This window comes from Mus caroli, unplaced genomic scaffold (assembly GCF_978045245.1).
Source record: "Mus caroli unplaced genomic scaffold, Mus_caroli_1 scaffold_17, whole genome shotgun sequence".
Taxonomy (NCBI): domain Eukaryota; kingdom Metazoa; phylum Chordata; class Mammalia; order Rodentia; family Muridae; genus Mus; species Mus caroli.
Window position 1 is genome coordinate 90,861,208 of NW_028227272.1, and position 22,030 is coordinate 90,883,237.

At 43.2% G+C, this 22,030-nt stretch overlaps 1 protein-coding gene across 4 annotated transcripts in view; it reads left to right on the forward strand.

Annotated features, from left to right (window-relative positions):
* Nucleotides 1-22,030, forward strand: part of Morc3 (MORC family CW-type zinc finger 3) — a 41,824-nt gene that overhangs the window by 16,269 nt on the left and 3,525 nt on the right. For all 4 annotated transcript variants that reach the window (XM_085832424.1, XM_085832428.1, XM_085832425.1 and 1 more), the window contains 10 exons: nt 701-848; nt 5,401-5,529; nt 6,098-6,217; nt 7,603-7,700; nt 12,525-12,629; nt 14,506-14,628; nt 14,733-14,807; nt 17,124-17,181; nt 18,527-18,690; nt 20,107-20,998. In XM_085832424.1, coding sequence (XP_085688550.1) covers nt 701-848; nt 5,401-5,529; nt 6,098-6,217; nt 7,603-7,700; nt 12,525-12,629; nt 14,506-14,628; nt 14,733-14,807; nt 17,124-17,181; nt 18,527-18,690; nt 20,107-20,998 — 1,912 coding nt within the window. The remainder of the gene's footprint in view (nt 1-700; nt 849-5,400; nt 5,530-6,097; nt 6,218-7,602; nt 7,701-12,524; nt 12,630-14,505; nt 14,629-14,732; nt 14,808-17,123; nt 17,182-18,526; nt 18,691-20,106; nt 20,999-22,030) is intronic.

Here is a 22,030-nt window from a genome sequence, read left to right on the forward strand (position 1 = left end):
TCAGTATAGTAGTGTCCTGTTTTTCATGCTGACATTCCATTGTGAGTTCTGCTCCATCATTTTCCATCTCACCTGTTAAAGAACATGTGTGGTTTGTACCCTGGAGCTGCTAGAGATACTGCTGTGTGCTGGGAGTCGGTGGAGGTGCATACCTTTACCCTAATCCCAGCTCTCGGGAGGTAGAGGCAAGCAGATCTCTTGGGCGTGAGGCAACTTTAAAGAGTGAGTTTCAGAATAGCCAGGGCTACAGAGAAACCCTGTTTTGAAAAACAGAACAAAAAAACAACACCAAACCAAAACAGAAAAATAAAAAACATTGCTGCAAACATTGCTGCAGGCATGCGTCTCTTGGGAATGCCCAGGAGTGTAGTTTGTAGGTTCTATGGTGGCTGTATTGTTAGGCAGTCTCTGCAGAGGAGCTGCACCATTTTATGATGTAGGCAGGCATGGGTGCTGACAAACATGTTGCCGTTTTTCCTTTATCTTCCTGAGTGCTTTTTATGTGTCTTTGATGGGTTGGTTTTTGCCTTTTGACCCCTTGCCTATGGTTTGCTTGCACATCCATCCATCCGTCCGTCCACCCATCCGTCCATCCATCCGTCCACCCATCCATCTATCCATCTGTTTCCCTACCACTTTGTATTTGCTTATTTTTCTTGATGTGAAGTTAAAGTTTCCTTTTCTAATTTTCTTCTTACAGTTACAAAAATGCAACAGAATTTGATTTTGAGAAGGATAAATACGACATCCGGATTCCTGAGGATTTAGATGAGACTGCAGGGAGGAAAGGGTACAAGAAACAAGAAAGAATGGACCAGATTGCCCCTGAGAGTGACTATTCCTTAAGGGTATGTACTAACTCTTGCTGGAAATGAGCAATCGAGAAGTGCTACAGCCGGGCGTGGTGGTGCACGCCTTTAATCCCAGCACTCGGGAGGCAGAGGCAGGCGGATTTCTGAGTTCAAGGCCATCCTGGTCTACAAAGTGAGTTCCAGGATAGCCAGGGCTACACAGAGAAACCCTGTCTCGAAAAGCCAAAAAAAAAAAAAAAAGTACTATAACTGTTAGCAGGCTTGTGTTAGCCACTTGGGTTGTAAACCTTCCGTCTCTAACTAGAGGTGTGTTATTAAACATCAATCAGCATTCTAAACAACTCATTGCTGTTTTATTTGCTAAGAAAATCTTACTTTAGTGGGTGGGTTGGTATATAGCTTAGTTGGTACAGTGCTTGCTAGCATGCACAAGGCCCTGGGTTTGATCCTTAGTACCACATAAACTGGACATCCTAGAATGGGGTGGTGGGGGTTGAGGCCAAAGGGTCTAGAGTTCAAGGTCACCCTTGCCTACGTAGAGAGTTTGAGGGTAGCTCGGGTTGCAGAGCAGGAAGGGAGAGAGCCTTGTTGTAATTCTGAAGACTTCAGTTCTTACAGTGCTTTTGCATTTCCAGTCTGAACTTAGTTTATTTGAATTGAGGAATCGGTGCATCTTATGGTGACCATACTGATTAGTGAAGTCACAGAACATCATACTCAGTGCTTTAAAATACCAGTGTTGTAGGAGACACATGGTTATCCTTGATTTGTCTAAAGCTAGACAATATATGGTAATGACATTTTGTGGTAAGTATCTCTTGATTTAGAAGTAAGCTATGCTTATAAGATACAGTGTATTAGTTAGTACTAATTATTAGTATCCAGCGGACAAGGATGAGCAGGTGGGTTTATTTTTGGCTTCAGTTCTAAGGTGTGTGTATAGTAGGAGGAACGGCAGCTGATAGTCACATCGTGTCCTCAGAGGGCTCAGCTGATTGTCTCCGTTTATGTAGCTTGGGACTCCCAACCCAGGGAATGACCTAATCTAGAAGATCCCTCAGAGACTCTCCCAGTGATGGTCTCCAAGGTGATTGTCAATCATGCTTAGGTGACAGTTTGAACATAATGTTTACAAGTGTGATAATGCACCTTTTCCTAAGGTCTGAGTAATTACAACAGCAAATGTACACTATTTCTTATCACATCCTGTTACTGGGATGTGCCACTGTTGTTAGTCATGCCTGTGTGTGAGCAGGTCCCAGGCCTGAGAAGAGACAGTGGCAGTGCAACACGTAGCACGCAGTGTGATGCGCTGTATTCCAAGACCGTGAGTGAGTTTTAGAAAGGACATCAGACCCTGAAATCAGGAGCCGGGGGAAAAGTAAGAAGTGTTCAGGTTTTGCTTCTCTGCTGAGCCTTTTCTCCATCTGAGTTACTCAGCACATTTCCTTCAGAGATCTCTCATAGCAGTGGGGAGTGGGAGGGAGGAACGTGTTAGTGCAATATTGGTTAGCTTTCTGAAGTTAGCTTTTCAAAATATTTATTTATTTATTTATTTATTTATTTATTTATTATATGTAAGAACACTGTATCTGTCTTCAGACACTCCAGAAGAGGGAGTCAGATCTCATTACAGATGGTTGTGAGCCACAATGTGGTTGCTGGGACTTGAACTCAGGACCTTAGGAAGAGCAGTCGGCGCTCTTAACCGCTGAGCCACCTCACCAGCCTGTGAAGTTAGCTTTTCTTAACTTTTTGAGATAAGGTCTTCCTGCATAGCCTAGACTTGTCTCACATCTCTGTCTTCCTGTCTCTGCTTTCTAGTTACTGGGATCACAGACATGTTACCCCATAACTATGCCTAGCTACAGTTGCCCATGTTAAATGAAGATAAGCAGGGCGTGGTGACACACATCTTTTTTTCAGCACTCTAGACAGCTCAGGCAAGAAAGAGGCTTGAGGCTAGCCTGGGCTACAAAGTGAGACCCTGTTTCAAAAATTCCTTCCCAAAAGAAAAGAAATGAAAACATACTTTGAGTCAGGTATGTTAGCACGGTCCTATGATCCAGCACTTGAGATCATGGATGGAAGAGATGAGGGTGCAAGGTTGTTATAACTGCATAGGAAAAACCTTGCCCGGCTTATAATAGACTCTTGTTTGAATTTGAAATTGCTTGTTAGTTCTTGCCTAATAAATTATTTGTTTGTCTTTAGATTATAAACTTTGACTACTCCCCCTCCCCCCCAGTCCCAAGGGCTATGGCTGTCAGTGTCAGAGCCACTGAAAGCTAGTCTGTGACACACTTGATCTCTGTTCCCTTCACACAGCATTATTGATGAACTTCCCACTGACTCTGACCCATTTCCTCTGAAAGGGTATATAGGATCCTGTGCTGGTAATAAACTTGCTAACGTGAGCTGTCAGCTTGTGTAGTTTTCCTGACCCCAGCTTTATTTTCTCAGCTCCCTCCCACCCCCAACACCCCACTTCCTCCACTTTATTGCCAGGTTCCTGTGTACATTTTGTAAAAACTTAAGTAATATACATGGTACTCCACAGTGGTCCTAGTGTCATTGTCTGTCAAGTAGTGGGACCTGGGACAATAGAGCTGACAAAAAGCAAACTAAAGTCTTGTGCAATGACCCGCTGTATTCAGAGCCTCAGACAGTTTATATTCCAAAGTTGTGAGTAAAGGCCTCAGGAGTCCAGCTGCACACAACCAAAAGAAGAAGCTGTGTATGCTTTCCATGAAGGCATGCATACACAGGGTGGTAACATTAAATTGAATAACAATAGCCAGCAGTAACACTGAGTAACCTGAAGTAACTCAACTCCACTACACCCGGGAGAAGTTCCCAGGTGTAGGAGCACAAAAATGTGGTCCAAGAACAAGTCCATGTTTTAAAGAAAGTGGGGTCACAAGGCTCTTGTTTCTTGAGTTTTCATAAGCACTCGGAATTCTCCTCACATGGCTCCGTTCCTGAACTGTGTTCCATCAGTTGAGTTTATTTTTTAATACTTTTTTGAGATAAGGAGATCCTCCCACTTCACCTCTGAGAGTTCAAGTAGGTGTGGTGGCACATACCTGTGATGCTCCCTCAGGGAGGCAGAAGCAGGGCAGGTCAGAGCCTCCCTTATCTGTATGTTGACTTTTAGGTAGATTATGCTATTTTGATGCCAAGGAACTCCCGGTGGAGCCAGCTTGTGAGGCAGTAATGCCAAAAAGCTGCTCATGAGAAATGAATTCCTAGGACGAAAGTCAGCTCTCCAGTTTAGGTCAGTTTGACAGGCAAAAAGCCTGGAAGCTGTTCTTGAGGATCAGAGTTCCATGGAAATTCCCCTCCCGGAGGTTTGGCGGTTTCTCCTAAACCCATAATAATCAAATTTCCACCGCATTAGTCTAATGCATAGATTCACGTGCACTCTATTAAGCATTACCTTATAGTAAATGCCTTTTAAGATTGTATTCTAACATAGCTAAAGCCTTTTCCCAGTGTTCTTAGATTCCAGATAGCAGCAAGGAGTTTAACCTATTCAGTAACTAATTTAGCTCTACCATAAAACAATTAAGCACTAGGCATAAATTCAGTTGTCTGCAGAAAGAGTCTGGAATTCTCACTGAGATAAAAATCCTTATTACGGACTACATCCCATGCCAAGAGCAAATTAATATACTATACTGATAAATGGGAATTCTCCATAATACATAGATAAGAATTAACAAGGCCTAAGAATTCCAAGGTTCATGACACTACTTTATTCCTGAAGCCAGGCAAGAGTTTATACCCCCCTAGCCCAATTAACGCTAAAGTGTGAATCCAAGGCAGGTGCTAATCTCTAAAGTAAACTTAGTCCTTTTGAAGTCACTCCTCTTGCATCTGGAGGGATACTTATCCCTAACATAAACATTTATCTGGTTCCTGCAAATTCTTTTTGTAGTCACTCCTCTTGCACCTGGAAAACTTCAATGTACCGTATCCATTATGTTTTACAATTTATGATATTCGCTGTAATATAATTAGTCTAAGCTCGACCAGAAAATTACATTCAGATTCAACACCTCTCTTGTGTGTGTGTCTGTCTGTCACCCCGTCCTAAGCTTTGCCCACCTACTCTAGAGAACCGTATTACGCAGGCACGGGACCCAGAGGGTCTGCGGCATTTTGAGAAACTGTCTCAGTTTTTTCTAAAAATCAGAATAATATAATTTTGTGCTGTTATTACCTGAGTCCTAAATCTAGGGCTTAATACCATGTTTACCTCTGAACTATGCCCCCATCTCTGTAGACTGTACTATTTTATTAAGGAATTATGGTGTTTGTTACAAAGGATGTATTTTCTTTTCTTTTCTTTTTTTTTTTGCTTTTTGAGACAGGGTTTCTCTGAATAGCCCTGGCTGTCCTGGAACTCACTTTGTAGACTAGGCTGGCCTCGAACTCAGAAATTCGCCTGCCTCTGCCTCCCGAGTGCTGGGATTAAAGGTGTGCGCCAACACGTCCGGCTCTTTTTAAATTAATATCTGAGTAATGTTGAACAAACTTGTGAATAGTTCTTTAGAGAGGAAGCATTTGTTCTGTTTCTTTGCAGGCTTACTGCAGTATTTTATACCTTAAACCAAGAATGCAGATCATCATTCGTGGACAGAAAGTGAAGACACAACTAGTTTCCAAGAGTCTTGCCTACATTGAACGTGATGTTTACCGACCTAAATTTTTAGTATCCTTTATTTATAATATGTAAACATAGCAAAGCATATTCAAAATCATTTGCTATTTTCCTTTCTATCCTTATAACAGTTTTTTAAATTTCATTTGTGTGTGTGTAGATCAGAGGACAACTTGCAGGAGTCCTTTCACCATGTGTCCCAGGGATTAAACTCAGTTTGTCAACATAGTGGCCAGCATCTTTATCCTCTGATCTATCTCACCAGCCCTCTCTCATAGAGTTCCACGCTCCAGATTGCTTTTCTACATGTACTTTAGGTGTGATTTGGACACTGGCTGATTCCAAGTCCTTTTAAAAATAGTTATTTTTATTTTATGTGTTGAGTGTTTTGCCTTTATATGTATTTGTACCATTTGGGTACCTGGTGCCCAAGGAGACCAGTAGAGTCTGTCAGTCAGATCCTGTGGTACTGAGATGGTTGTGAGCTGAGAATCAAATTGTATCCAAGACGAGACCGTCTGTCCAGCCCCTGTCTGTCTGTTGGGGTTTATTAGTAAGATAGACTGGGTCAGGAAGGGAATGAATGTTGTATTCAGAATTTTCCTTAATATTTCTTAAGACTAGAACAGTGAGAATTACTTTTGGATTCAACTGCAGAAATAAAGATCACTATGGGATAATGATGTATCACAAAAACAGACTCATCAAGGCTTATGAAAAAGTAGGATGTCAGTTAAAGGTAAGATTTATATTTGAAATGTTTTTAGCAACGGGTAGTGTATTAGGTTGGAGGTCATTTTAATGTGGTTCTGGTTTTTTTTCTTTTTGCTCATGACTTTTTTGGTGTCTTTTTTTGGAGGTGGGAAGGGGTGTTTGTTTTTTTGAGACTGGGTCTCTTTATACAGCCCTGGCTCTGCTGGGATTCACTATGTAGCTTAGAGTGGTCTTGAATTAATTCCAGGAGATAGATCTGCTGACCTTTGCCTTCCAAATGCTGGTATTAAGGTGTGTGCCATCCCACCTGGGTAGGCATCAGTCATTTAGAAGCATTCATTTCTCATTTGATTCCCAGTAGTCTGTCTTACAGGAGGAGCGAGAGAGCTTATTTTACCTTACAGGTTTGGAAATTGGCACTGGTAAGTATATAGCTTGCTCAAGACTTCCTGGGAAGTGTAGTTCTGAGGCACAGAAGTACATCAGCGTTTTAATTAGTGCTTATAAAACCAGCCTGAAAACCAGTACCCGATAGATTAGCACTGCGCCCGACACACACACACACACACACACACACACACACACACCCCAGGCCTCAGGTTGGCAGGCTTGGTAGCAGGAGCCTGTTCACTGACCTGTCTTTCTGGCCCTAGAATTACTACTGCCCTTTAAAGTAACTTTTATTGTTGTAATGTTTTTTAGGTTGTTAGTCATAACCCACCATGTAGTTTGTGCTGTATATGTTAGAGTATTGTGTTTTCGAGATCTTGGGTGGCAGTTATAAGAATGAGTCGTCCTGGTACAAGGTTTGTTGTTTGATTTAAATATGAAGCACTTGAGTGAATTCTCGCCTCCTCCTTGCACAGGGCCCATGTTGGTCTGTGTGCCCTTCTACTTTAGTGCGCACTGCCGAGGTGAGCGCATGCTGAAGAGTTTAGGGCTAGGTGTGTTCTCTTTCTTTTTCCCTCCCGAGTGTGTTGGGTTTTGTTTTCCTTTAGAGTCTCAGTTTTTATAGCATGTCTTATGAGTTGTGTATAGCACGGCAGTGTGGATGTTTAGACTGCAGCTGCAAGCGTCCATTGTGTGCTGGTCAGAGGTGGCAGGGTGAGCACTGCTGCTTCTCAGCGCAGCAGGACTGTTCATGTGGGGAGGCTGACTGTGACTCACACATGGCAGGGGACACTCCCTCCCCTTGCTTGTCAGTTTGCACACTTCTCAGCTAAACACATGTAGAATGGATTTGGAAGAAAACTAATATATTTAGGAATTATTTTTAAAAAAAATTCTAAACACTTACTTGGAAATTTCATGGGAGTCATATAAGATAAAGTATGGCACAGTAAGTTTATGATGTAAATCTTAGACATCATGCTTGATGTCTAAAATGCTGTTTTATTATATATATTTCAGGCAAACAACATGGGTGTTGGAGTGGTTGGAATTATAGAATGTAATTTCCTTAAGCCAACTCATAATAAGCAAGATTTTGACTACACTAATGAGTACAGGTATGTTGCCCATTTAAGTCACTAATGCTCTGAGGAAATGTGTTAATAAGATGGCTACACTAGTCATCCCTCCATTCCTTTAGCCAGAGGATGTATTTGAGATGGGCTCTTGTGTAGCATAGACTGGTTTTGACCCATCTATAGTCTATGCTGCCTTGAACGTCTGAGCATCTTGCCTATATACACCTTCTGAGTGCTGTGACTACATGTACCCCAGCACCATGCAGGCAGGAATTTGCTCTGTTGTGACTCAAGAATAATATATCACATTGGGAAAACCAGAATTGTATTACTCTGCTCGTGGTGGGATGCATGACAACTTGTGAGATGAAAGAAGTCTTTCAGTTCCCTTTTCTGGATGAGCCACTTACTGTTTTAAAGTGTGTATTATATGTATGCGTCTAAGTGTGGGCCTAGCATATGTCTAGTGAATGCAGGTGTCCAGAAAAGATGTTGGGTCCCCTGGAGCCAAAGTTTCAGGAGGTTGTCAGACATGTGCCGGGAACTGAACAGATGTCATATGCAAGAGCAATAAGTTCTCTTAACTTCTGAACCATCTCCTCACATCCATAGAGTTTCTGGATTTTTTTTTTTATTGCTATGATACAACACTATGACCAAGGCCACTTAGAAGAGAAAGCATTTAACTTGAAGCTTATTTTACAGAGGGTGAGTATGTGAGCATCACCAATAGGAGCATGGTGGCAGGGAGGCATGGCGCTGGAACCGTGGTGGGGAGCTTATATCTTTGTCTACAAGTACAAGCCAGAGAGAGAAAGCTGAGAAATGGTGTGAGCTTCTGACACCTCAAAGCCCACCCCATAGTGACACACCTCCTCCAAGGCCACACTTTTTAATTCTTTCTAAATAGTTTTACCAACGTGGGGACCAAGTAGTCAAAATATGAGCCTATGACCCCCATTCCATGGCCCACATAGGGGCATGGCTGTAATGCTGACTACGCTCAGTCCAACTTTAGGAATCCTCAGTCTTTGATACTCTCAACACAATTCAAAAGTGCAGAGTCTCTTGTGGCACTCAAGGCAGTCTCTTAACTGTAACCCCTCTAACATAAAACAGTGCGTCACATACTTCCAAGAATGGCTTGGAATAGACATTATTATTCCAAAAGCAGGGAGTGAGGACAGTAAGGAAATGCTGGACCAGAACAAGACCAGAACCCATCCAGACAGACCCGCCCTGAAGCTCCATATCTGATGTAAAAGGCTGAGATGACTCTTCTGTCCGCTGTTTTGTGTTTGGTTTTGAGACAGTCTTTGTAGTCCCTGCTGTCCTGGCGCTTGTAGGTCAGGCTGGCCTTGAACTCACAGATAGACAGGTTCCGTTTGTTTGGTTCTATGTTTATTTTGATTGTCTGTGAAGTCAGAGAGTAGGTCTGGGCGTCAGTTACCACACCCGGGTCATCTGGTTGGAGACAAACACCTGTACTTTCTGAGTCATACTGGATGCCTCTTGGATAGTTTCAGTATTGAAACCAGCATCATTGATCACATTGATTGAAAGAAAAGCAGAAATACCAGACATCTTCATATACACAGAAAGATGCACTTAAAAGTTCAGTACCCATCTGTGAAGTTTGTTGTTCTGGGTTTTTGGTTTTTTATTTGTTAATTTTATTTTATGTACATGGGTGTTTTGCCTACATCTATGTCTGTGTGCCCTTTGTGTGTATTATAATACCTGTGGAAGTCTGCAGAGGGCTATGGATCTCCTGGAACTAAAGTCACAGATGGTTATGAGTCACCATGTAGGTACCAAGAATCAAACTTGGGTCCTGTGGATGAATACTCAGTGTTCTTAATCACTGAGATTCCTCTGGCCTTTGCTGGATTATAGAGTCTCACTGTTTAGATCTGGTTGGCCTGGAACTTGCTATGCAGACTGGCCTGGCCTCAAACTCACAAAGATCTGCCTGCCTCTGCCTCCTGAATACGGGAATCTAAGGTGTCTGTTACCACACCCAGTCCCCACTTGTGAGGTTTTTAAAGGAACCTTTATACTTAGCAATTGAAGGGCATGTTAAACAGTTTATAAAAGGCAAGTGAGCATAATTTCTAATGGTAATTATTGGTAGGCTTCCTCTAAAAGTGAGAGTGAATGAGAGTGGCAGCTATTACATTGTTCCTGAGGCAGTGGCTGGCCAAGTGGCTCAGTGGGTAACGTGCTTGTTGTACAAGCCTGGCAGCCTGAGTTTGATCCCCAGAGCCCATGATAAAGTTGAGAGCAGAAGAGAGAACTCCTGAAAGTTGTCCTCTGACTTCAGCATTTATAACAACACACACATAATATGCACATGAGAACACACAGTGTTCAGATTGAAAGACTGGAAAGAAAAGTAACTTTTTCCAGTCAGAGCTGGGCTGCTGACTTAAGACCTATAATCCTAGTGGTGGAAAGCAAAGTAGGGCAGGAGAATTGAGTGTCAAACCCTCTGGTCTATAGACTGAGGTGTGGGACCCTAGCTTAAGAAATACTATTAATAAAGGGGGGAAATCACCTTTATGGAGTACCTGTGATCAGAAAATATGAAGACCTATAAACTAAGCCATAGAACATTGTAGGGTGGGATTCAAACCTCAGATGTAAGTTAGTGTCAGTACTTAATAGGTCATCTGTTTTACATTCCTGCAAGGACTTCTGTCAGGGCTGTCTAAGACAGTCAGTCCCTGCAAAAGAAAGCAGGTGGACTAATTTTGAATGTTTATTGTTTTTTCTCTACTTTATATTATTTAATCATTGTTAGATTACACTAAATGTATACTGAGTCTATTTTATGTAAGGATGGACAGATGGTCTTTCATAGCCATTTATGCATCTGATGGTATGGGTTATCTCAGAGATTACAGTGTCATGGGAGAATGACGATTTCTACAGAAATGCTGTCTGTGGCAGTCCTACAACTAGAGCTCAAGGGTTCCCTCTCACGGGGCAGGTGTCCCACTACTGACACCCCAACCAGCTAGGCAGGGGTTTATACAGGACCAGAAACAGACAAAAACCAAACCCTCCAAAATAAAAAGGGCCTGCTCGATGTGGGTAAAGTGTATCCCTGATGCCTGTGCAGATTATTGGCTAGTTTTCAAAAACCAATAGTTTGATAACTAAAGCTGTATATTAATGTACATCCTCTGACCTTGTTCCCACTCTGGGTGTATTCTTAGGAGAAAGTACGGTAGTTGCATAGCTTGAGGTCTGCATATTGATAGTCATCTCTCTCACACTGACACAGATGTAGGCCAGATTAGACCAGATTAAAAGTAGATAAAGGCAGGTTTATTAGGAGGCAGCTCTCAGGTGGGTTCACTGGTCTTACAGGTGGAGGTCACACATTCAGGATAAAGCAAAGGGGATTTATAGCACCCAGGCAAGGTGCGATGGTGACATGCCAGCAAGGAGCTGGGGTTGTGTCCATACATGATCAAAACTGAAACCCTGGGCAGGAACTCTCGGGTGGGTTGCTGGGAACTGATGGCATGAACCTAGAGTTTTCTCCAAGCGGACAATGTGTGTGCATGTATGTGCATGTATGGTGTATGTATGTGTATGTGTATGTATGGTGCATGTATGTGTATGTATGGTGTATGTATGTGCATGTATGGTGTGTATGGTCATGTATCTGTGAGTACAGAGGCTGGGAATGAGGGCACACAGGGCTTCCTAGCTTGTGCAAGGGATGGGTAGGGATTCCAGCCTAATGTGTGATGATAAAAAGATTAGGAAGAATCAAGAAATGTTGCATTAGGAAGGCAGATGAGTTGTCGCCTGGGCCTCGGCATGTGCTTCTATAAAAGGATGTCCTGGGGCTCAAAGTAGAACTCCAGGAATTGAGTGCGAGCGAGCGAGTCACATTGTGATTGCTGTCTGCAACTCTAGCCTGCCAGACTTAAATAGGAAAACCCAGTTTGGGGACTTTTGGTCTTCCTTCTCCTCTTCCTCCTCCTTCTTTTCCTCCTCCTTTCTTCTTTTCCTCCTCTTCCTTCTTCCTTCTTTCTCCTCCTCCCTCCTCCTTTCTTTTTCTTCTTCTTCTTTTTTTTTTTTTTTTTTTTTTTCCCCCTTTCTCTATATAACCCCTGCCCTCTGGAACTTGCTCTGTAGACCACACTGGCCTTGGAAAACATGGAAATCTGCCTCTGCCTCCCAAGTGCTAGGATTAAAGGCAGGCCCCACCATTGCACAACAGAAGATCCTTTTTTTAAAAAAAAAGCTTTATTTTAAATTCTGAGTGTCACATTAACTTTAAAATCTGATGTTGGCAGGGCATGCTGGCACATGCCCTTAATCCCAGCACTCAGGAGGCTGAGGTGGGCAGATCTCTGTGAGTTTGAGGCTAATCGTTCTACATAGTAACTTCTTGAGTAACTAGGACTATGTAAAAAGACCTGTCTCAAAAACACTTTACATGGCAGCAGCAGCAGCAGCCATGAATCTGTGAGTGATTAGCAAGGAGCCTCTGGCCTCTCAGAAGTTGATAGCCAGCAGAGGACCTGGTGTCCTGCCCTTTCTTCTGGTTGCATCATACATGTTAGACAAGTGCAGTGTGCTGACTCTAGGCCACTCCATCCCTTTCCTTTTGTTTCTGCTCACTCCTTACCTTCTAGACAAGTCTAGGAACTTACAGTGGCCTTTATAGAAAAGTAGCAAGCTTGAATGTTTGTTTATTAGCCATACAGTTGGAGATTTTTCCATCCTCACAATACTCTTTTAATCATTACTAGAGTTCTTTGTTTTATCTTTACCTTTTAAAAATTGACATTGAATTGATATTTTATTTTTTCTTGAATTAATGTTATAATTTTTTTTAAGGCTTACAATACTAGCACTAGGAGAAAAGCTGAATGATTATTGGAATGAAATGAAAGTGAAAAAAAATGCAGAATATCCTGTAAACTTGCCAGTCGAAGACATACAGTAAGTACTGAGCACTGAATTCTGACATACCATTAGAGATGATGGTACTGCTGTGGCCTTCCACAAGCTCAGGGTGATGCTAAAAAGTGAATCCACACACTCCAAATTAGTGAGTTGATGTTTGTTAATATCATTTATTTCATCTTGTTTTGTTTTTTATTTAATGTGTATGGGTGTTTGCTACATGTATACTCTATGCACTACCTGTGTGCCTGTTGCTTGCAGAAACTAGACAAGGGCATTGGGTGTCCTTGCACTATTGGAGAAGCAGCAGTAACCAAGGTGCTGGCCCTGTGCCTTTATAAACATGAAAAACTGCCAGCAAAAGTTAATTCAGAGATCTCAGGAAACCAGGGTTGTTAGCTTTACTTCTTGCATTGTAAACTTTGAGTTCATTTGAGGTTTTGTGTTAATAAGGCCTTGTTTATACAGAGTACCTCTTAAGTTTTATTCTGGGTCCACTGTTAAGCAAGGTGTAGTCCAGCTCTTGTTTTGTGTGGTTTGCAGGAAAGTCTCAGTAAGTTTACTCTGGGTCTGAGCTTGAATTCCTGCCTTTGCCTCCCGAGTGCCTCGCCCATAACTGTTTTAAAACTGCACTGAGAACGTTACTCAGGAGGGAAGAGAGGCATAGCTCAGCCAAAAGGTGCTCTCTAGCAAGTGTGAGGACTCTAGAATCCAGGTGAGATGCTGGGCATGGGGTCATGCACTTGTAATCCCTGCTTGGGCTGGCTGCTCAGTCAGCCTTGCCTATGTGGTGACTTCTAGGCCAGTGAGAGAACCTGCCTCAAGAAACATAGTGTATAGTGTTGTTAAAGAAAGACGCTGGAGGCTAACCTCCGGCCTTTATAAGCACAAGTATACATGCATGCAAACATACGAAGACAAAGAATTATTTTGTCAGTTACTGTTGAGTCAGGTAGCAGGCAGAGACTGTAGGATGAAGAATTGGAAACTATCTGGGCATGGTGACATATACCTTTGATTCCAGTATTCAGGAGTCTGAGATAGGTGGATCTATAATTTGGAGGCCAGCCTGGTCCCCATAGCAAATTCCAGGCCATCCAAGCCTACTCATAATGATACCAGACACAGAAATCCAAAAAGAGGGTGAAAAATAAGTTTGATTCAGTCTACAGTTGAAACCCTGTCTCAAAGAGAAAATCTTATGTAAAATGAGTCTTCATAATTTCTTTTCTTTTTTAAATTTCTTACTTAAGTATATGGATGTATTGTCTGCTGTGAATCTCATGGGTGTCTGACATCCCCCTGGCTGTCAGATCCCTGGAAGTGGAGTTAGAGGTAGTTGTGAGTGTGGTGGGACTTGAACCTGGGTCCTCTAGAAAGCAGCACGTGCTCTTACCCAGGGAGTTGCCTCTAGCTAACTTCTAACATAACTTCTTTCTAAGACTTTTCTCTCCTTCCCTCTCCCATCTCCCACCTCTGATTTTCAACACAGTGTTTCTCGTGTAACCATGGCTATCCTGGAACTTTGTCTATAGACCAGGCTGTCCTTGAACTCAGATCCACCTGCCTCGCCTCTTAAGTGCTAGGGTTAAAAGAGAACATTCTCTCCTACTCCTAACCCCTTTAAAGGCAAGGTCTCAGTGCAGGCCTGGGTAGCCTGGGACATACAGACATCCTTCTGCTAGAATTAAAGATTTTTAAATTGTTGTATTCAAGTTGGTGTGTGACGTAACCTCCTGAAAGTTACCAATATTTGGAAACTTAGTTTTACATTACAGTAAATGCAGTTTAATCACACAATTTTCAGGATTGGAAATAAGCAGATACTTAGTGTGGAAACAACTTAGTAAATAAAGGAAATACTTCAGAGTTGATAATTCCATTTGACTATTTTGTTTTTGTTTTGTTAAAGGAAGCGTCCTGATCAGACATGGGTTCAATGTGACGCTTGTCTAAAGTGGCGAAAGTTACCAGATGGGATAGATCAGCTTCCAGAAAAATGGTATTGCTCCAATAACCCTGACCCACAGTTCAGGTACCATATAGTTGGTGGCACCCTTTCTGGAAAGGCAGAAAGTACTATTGGGGGTGTTTGAACAGTGCTTGTGATGTGTTATTCCATGTGATTTTCCTGCCTAGAAACTGTGAAGTTCCGGAAGAACCTGAAGACGAGGATTTAGTGCATCCTACTTACGAGAAAACCTATAAAAAGACGTGAGTGTTGTGCGAGGGTGGTGAAAAGTGATGTCCAGACCATGAGCAAGGCTTGTCCAGTGTCCTGTGTGTCCAGCACAGGTACCACCTGCACTGATGGCTGTCCTAGCTTCACATATTTCACCGTCTGAGTCCTATTAAGTGACCTGTGCATAGACACTTGTAATGAGCTTAGTCTTGACAGAAAAGGTAACGTGTACAGTGACAGAAATTGAGGAGCCTGGACCCAGAGGTTAAAAGGCACTGGCTGTTTTCCCAGAGGATCCAGATTTGACCATGCAGTGGCTCTCAGCTGCCTGAAACTACGTTTTCAGAGAGCTCTAAGCATATTGTAAAGCCCTTGAGTCTGTAACCTATTTTCCTGGCCAGTCAAAGTTTGTCAGTTGTCTCTGTTTACCGTGCAACAATTACACTGGTTGAGTTTGCTTAGGGGTGGATACCCCGGATACCCCATGAAGATTCTGGAGTAATGGCCTCCTAAAGAGATTTCTACCTATGTGCTTATCTGTGCTTAACAATCTCCAGGGCGTAGGAAGACTTCCAAATAGTGACCACATAAAGTTATAGTTAGAACTTTCCCAACTAGACTCAGACATGATTTTTTTTGGGAAAAGACATAAATGTAAAAAGTTCCTAAGAATGCAGCATGCAGAGACCTAAAACCCAAAAGTGAGAGACAGTGACAGCAATGACAACGTCCAGCTCAGCACTGCTGGGACTGTGTCAACAGCTGTGCTGGCTTGGGGACTCTGCCATTGCCAGTGATATGGCTGTGCCAGAGGCCATTGCTGTAATAAATCTTTGTTACAGTCGTTTGGATAGCTTAAGTAGTGTGCCTAGTGATAAACAGGAAACGGAGGTGGGATAGGTGAAGTAGGGTTACTCAAATATACTGAACATAGAAGGCTAAAGGCTTCTCGTGTAGTTCTGCTATGTTTTGTATTTGTGTGTTACATGTATATTTGTATGTCTATGGAGACCATGGGTCACTCTCTCTCATGGTCGCGCTCCCCCCCCCCCCCTCGTTCCTCTCCCCCTTCCTCCCTCCCCTCTCTTGAGAGAGAAGGTGTTACTATGTAGCTCTGGCTGTCCTAGAACTTGCTTTTTGTAGACCAGGCTGTTCTCTCTCTCTCTCTCTCTCTCTCTCTCTCTCTCTCAAGCTTTATTTATTTTGTGTATGAATATGGGGACACTGTAGCTATCCAGATGATTGTAAGCTTTCATGTGGTTTTTGGGAATTTTAGGACCTTTATTCACTCCAGTTGGCCCTGCTCCAGTCAGCCCTGCTCCCTTAGTCCCTGCTCATTCTGGCCCAAAGATTTATTATTATAATTAAGTGCACTGTAGCTGTCTTCAGACACACAAGAGGGCATCAGATCTCATTACAAGTGGTTGTGAGCTACCAGGTGGTTGCTGGGATTTGAACTCAGGACCTTCAGAAGAGCAGTCATTGCTCTTACCTACTGAGCCATCACACACACACACACACACACACACACACATACACACACACACACACACACCAGGCTATCCTCAGATTCACAGAAATACTCCTGCCTCTGCCTCCCAAATAGTGGGATTAAAGGTGGAGACCCCACCACACCTGGCTCTCCCTGGTCTTTTTTTTTTTTTTTTTTTTTGGAGACAGGGTTTCTCTGTATAGCCCTGGCTGTCCTGGAACTCACTTTGTAGACCAGGCTGGCCTCGAACTCAGAAATCTACCTACCTCTGCCTCCCAAGTGTTGGGATTAAAGGCATGCGCCACCACTGCCCGGCTCTTTTTTTTTTTGTTTTCTGAGGCAAGGTTTCTAACTAAGTGGAGGTAGAGCTTTGCTGGCCTGCCAGTGAATGCTAGAGATGCTCCAGGATTCACCATACCAGTGCTGGGGTTACTCATGTTGTCAAGACCAGCTTTAGCTTAGATTCTAGGGCATTGGAACTTGGGTCCTCATGTCTGCTCAGCGAGCCCCTCACTGACTTAGCCATAACCCAGCTGTCTGTGTTGCATTTACTTAAGTTTCGCTGTGGCTTTGGAAGTAATGAAAGCCTTTGCTGTCCTTGTTCATGACCTGTGGCTCAGGCAGACATTGGGTGTACACTAAGACTTTTTTTCCTTTTTAAATGAAAGGAGAGAATGTGTACGGTGGGGGCTACTCCATAGTCTAAATACTCACAGTGATGACGATGGAACTGAAGCTAGCTAATTGTAGATGTTTGAGTCATGTGCAGTGTGCAACAGATGCAGCCCTTGAAAACAGGATGCGGAATGATGAGCAGGTAAATATCAAGGTGCTCATTTTTATCTTTCTTTTAAAGGAGCAAAGAGAGATTCAGGATCAGACAACCGGAAATACTCCCTCGAATACTCCCTCAGGTAATGAGACCTTTCATTTCATATCTGTCTTAATTTTTAGAAGTACTTGGTTTAACTGATGCTGAATTGAAAGGAACTTGTTGAATTTACATTCTGTCTCTCTCTTTTTTTTGTACCCATTCTTGATCTTTTCCCCAAGTCTTCGTAGCCCAACAACTTCTTAGACTGTTGACTTAATGTTTGTTGGGCCATTGCTGAGGTAAGACAGCAATTAAGAATCTTACCAGAAACTCAGACATGCTGAAATAAAGGCAGTACATGTCTGTGGAGTGCACTGCCATGAGCGGGACATGGCTGTCACACCTCTTCCCAAGTGTAGGGCTGTCAGGATCAGAGGTCTAGGGCAGTGGAGAGAACAAATGTGCTCTTAACTTAGCCCCGAGGGTTAGTTTTCTTAAGGGTGTGGTTCCTAGGAGGTTGACTTTGCTCCAGTGGTTGGCTCTCCCGGTCTGTATATGGGCAGCTGGGATGAAAAAGGCTCTTGTCATTACAGAGCTATATGTGGGCTTTCATACATGTACTTGCTTAGCCCTAGGAAGGCTGACACGGAAATCCTGAGGTAGAGGCCAGGCTGCTTGATATGCTGTGGTAGAATGGGTAGGATTCTTTGGCTATGTGTGACTATTTCTTGGGCAGGAAGTTTTGTTCTCCCTGGGGATATATAGGCTTATTTATAATTGCATTACAGTGCTTTTTAGTGTAGTGTTATGGGTGTAAACAGATCTTCCAAGTCATGAGTATATTAGGGTCACAGTGTGGTGAATCTGTTTTGCACTTTTGGGCTGTCGTTCGTGTTTGTTTTATGTTGGGGGCTGGACAAGGCTTAGTTGGCAAAAGTGCATAGCTGAGACTCTGGTACCCTATGCTTATAGTGAATGTCTGTAATCCCAGTGTTTGGAAGGCTGAAATAGAAAAATATATTCCACAAGTTGTAGTAGCCAGTCATTCTAGCCCAATGGGCAAGCTTCAGGTTCAGCAAGACCCTATATCAAAACAGGTGGAAAGTGAGTGAGCAAGAGAGGTAGGGTAGCATTGGCCTTTGCCTTCCACAGCGTGAGTCCACACATGCATACACACCAGCATTCACACATGCACACACAAAACTGAACACATCCATATATGCAATTAATAACAAGTTGCAAAACTATGCTACCCTTGAGTGCAGGCTCGTTCAGTTCACTGGTCCATTTGCCCATCCCAAATTAGCAAAAGAAATCCACATGCTTTGGGTAATTTCCAGTATTTTCTGGAGTAAAAGGAAAAGAGATTGCATGTATCTTGTGTTTGGCAAGTGTTACATTAAGAATATTAGTTCCTTTAAAATCCATTTTTTTTCCTCCAACAGATTAATCATGAGCTATTGTATCAGACAAGTGTTTCAAGTCAGAGCTTCTCCCCTGGGAAGGAGAGTGTTCCAAGACCACATCTTTCTGAAGTCACGAATCCCTTTGCAGCAAGGATTATAAATATCAACCTTGCTTCACCAACGTCTGAACCTGAGAACAATAGGTTAGTGGTGAAAATAACCTTTATTTGTAGAATACGCATGGACATGTATATGATTCTTCTACAGCAATTACAAAATTACAGTTCATGTGAATGTAAAAGGTGTCCAGGATTTTCCCCCCTACCTTTTTTGACCGTGTATTTAAATTAGCTAAAACCATGGACTGAGTGGGGGATACTAGCATATAAGGCAAACTCGTCTCCAGGACGTGGAGGAATCCAGAGTTTCAAGTTCACGCTTGCCAGCCTACAGGACTCTGTTGTTTGTCAGAAAACAACAAGGTTTTATGTGCACATGGGGCGTGTGTGTGTGTGTGTGTGTGTGTGTGTGTGTGCGTGTGCGTGCGTGCGTGTGTGATGTATTCTGTGGTTTGATCAAATCTCTACCTCTTGCTGGGTTGATCACATCATCTTACAAGAATCATGAACTCGTTCACATAGCCCACATCACACTCTGAGCATGTAATATATTAGGTGAGTAGATGGAGCAGGAATAGAGAAAGACAGACATGGACCGTGGATTTTGTTAGTTATCCCTAACTTAGTCAGGGGATGTTTTGTGATGAAGTGCTAAGTGGTGGCCCACTCAGAGGTGATAGAAGTGAGTCTAGGACCTAGGAGAGGCCGTCTTCAGACTGCTGGACACTAGGAGGTGAAAGGCCAGGCTCTCTGAGAAATCGTACAGCCTTCACATTCTCAGAGTAGAACTGAGGTGAGTTAGGTTGGTAGGGCAGTGACCTGGATGGGACTCAGTTCCCAACAGTATATAAAACCAACCAGGTGTGAGGGTGAACTCAGCTCTTAGGAAATGGAGGCAGGAAGACCAGAAGTTCAAGTTGATTGTTGCCTACATAGCAAATTCAGGACTAGCTTGAACAGAGAGTGCATGAGTCCTTTGTTCAAGGGGAACTAAACTAATTGACTGCATTAAATAAAGACAAGTGATTGTGCTAGAGGCCACTTAGGAAAGATGCTTGCCATGCCTGAGGCATCACTTGCCTTCCAGTCCCTGTGTGTTGAGAAGGTTCATAACTTAGCTGACATCTTGACTATGGCAGTCTGAAAGGCTGGCTGGGCTGGCTAGCTGTTCTGGAGAAGTCCTGGAAGCAAGTCTCTGGAAGCAGCAGCTTCCATGTCGCTAAGCTGGGATGGAAGGTCCCAGAATCTCAGCATCCCGGAGTGTGAATCTCTTCAGGGCTGCCTTTCTCTTCTTTCATCCTGCAGTACATTTCCGCAGCTGTCAAGCCTTGCTGTGGTGTTCTCCTCCCCGCGCCCTCAGACTGTGAGCCAGATGGACCCTTCCGTCATTAGACTACCTTTTTTTTTTTTTTTTTTTTCAGATGTTTTGTCACAGAAACAAAAGTTTTGTGTCTTGCCTGTGCTTTACAAACTTATTTTATATGTCCTTTTTTTCCCCAGCATGAAGCGGAAACTTGGTGTTTATTCATCAATTCTGAATGCAAAGACTCGGAGATTAAGTAATCCTCCAATTGAAAATTCATCTTACAAAAATGATGATGATGAAGATGTCATCATTTTAGAAGAAAATAGTACCCCCAAGCCTGCAGTAGATCTTGAAGTTAAATCAGATCTTGAAGTCAAGTCAGAACAGAGCCACACTGAGCAGAGCGGCATTCAGGTTGACAAGGTTGTAAGCAGTCCTAAGCCTTGTGTCCAGGCCAGTTCCACAAGCACCTCCACCTCCAGGAGTGACCCAGGCATTACCGTCTCCACTCAGACTGATGCACCAGGCCTGACCGTGAAAAAGGAAGAAAGTATGGAAGAGGACATGGGTGTGAGGAACGGCACAGCCACCCTGTCCTGTGTCGGTACTGAGGCAAAAGTGCAGGAGACCTCAGCTGAGTCGGTAGATGCCACTAGCCATCAGTTACAAGAACTGAGAAGTGAGCTGCTTGTAGTCACACAAGAAAGAGATGATTACAAGAGACAGTGCCAGATGTTTACTGATCAGATACAGGTGTTACAGCAAAGACTATTGGAGATGAACGACAAGTGCGTGAAGAAGGAGAAGTGCCACCAGTCTACGGAAACTGACACAGTGTTTGTACTTGAAAGTGTTAATGGTCAGGCTGAGAGCCCAGAGCACTTGGAATCTCAGTACCAGCAAGCCCTGCAGGAGATCGAAAGGCTGAAGAAACAGTGCAGCAGGCTGCAGCAGGTGAAGAGTGAGTGCAGCCAGTCCTCCTGCACTGAGAGCAAAAGCGAGGTGGACGAGATGGCCATGCAGCTTGATGATGTGTTCAGGCAGCTGGACAAGTGCACCATTGAGAGGGACCAGTACAAGAACGAGGTGAGTTGCCTGGGGCAGGTTTGTGCGCACTTTCACAGGGTAGTAATTGTGTTTATTGAATGCCCCGTACACCTTTGGTTCTTAACTGGGGAGTAGGACTCCTGCAGCGTTTTTGATTCTAGTAAAAGTGTCTAAAATTTGTCCTGATGAGATGGCTTTTGCGTAATGAATAAAGCCTTTGTTTTGCATGTCTGGAGTTCAGACCCTAGCACCTACCTAAAACATTGGACATGGACCTCTCTGATAGCAGCAGTGCTTGGGCGGCATATGGATTTGCAAGCTCTAGGGTCATCAAGAGAAGGTTACCCCCAAATGAAAGTGCAGAATCAGGAATTAAGGAAGATACCAAGGGGCTGGTGAGATGGCTCAGCAGGTAAGAGCACCGACTGCTCTTCTGAAGGTCCTGATTTCAAATCCTAGCAACCACATGGTGGCTCACAACCATCCGTAATGAGATCTGATGCCCTCTTCTGTCGTGTCAGAAGACAGCTATAGTGTACTTACATATAGTAAATAAATAAGTCTATAAAAAAAGGAAAATACTGAATATCATCCTCTGGCTTACACACACACTGATAATATATAAATAAAGAAATGGATACCTTAAACAAATGATTCGTATTAAACCAAGTGTGGTGGTAAATCCTGTAGTGCCAGCACTTGAGATATAGAGTCAAACATAAATTCTAGGTCATCCTTATTCATGGTAAGTTTGAGGCTGGCCTGGGCTCTATCTCCCCTCCTTGCCACTCCCCCCTCAATCCTGTCCAAAAAAATGGTTTGAGAGTACTAGAAAACAATGGGAAATGACTGGGTATGGGAATGAGTGTGCTGTAGTGATCAAGATGTTGCTAGGAAGCGAATAACTTATACTCGATATTGTAAGAGCTTATCCTGTGAGGCTAGTATGCGTTCATCTTAGCAAGCATGAGGCAGCCAGGCGTATCCTCATGGGGGATATGGTGCAAATGAAGTGGACCCTGCACCATCCAGACAGACTCCTGTGCTCTTGGTTGGCTCTTTAGTGCAGCT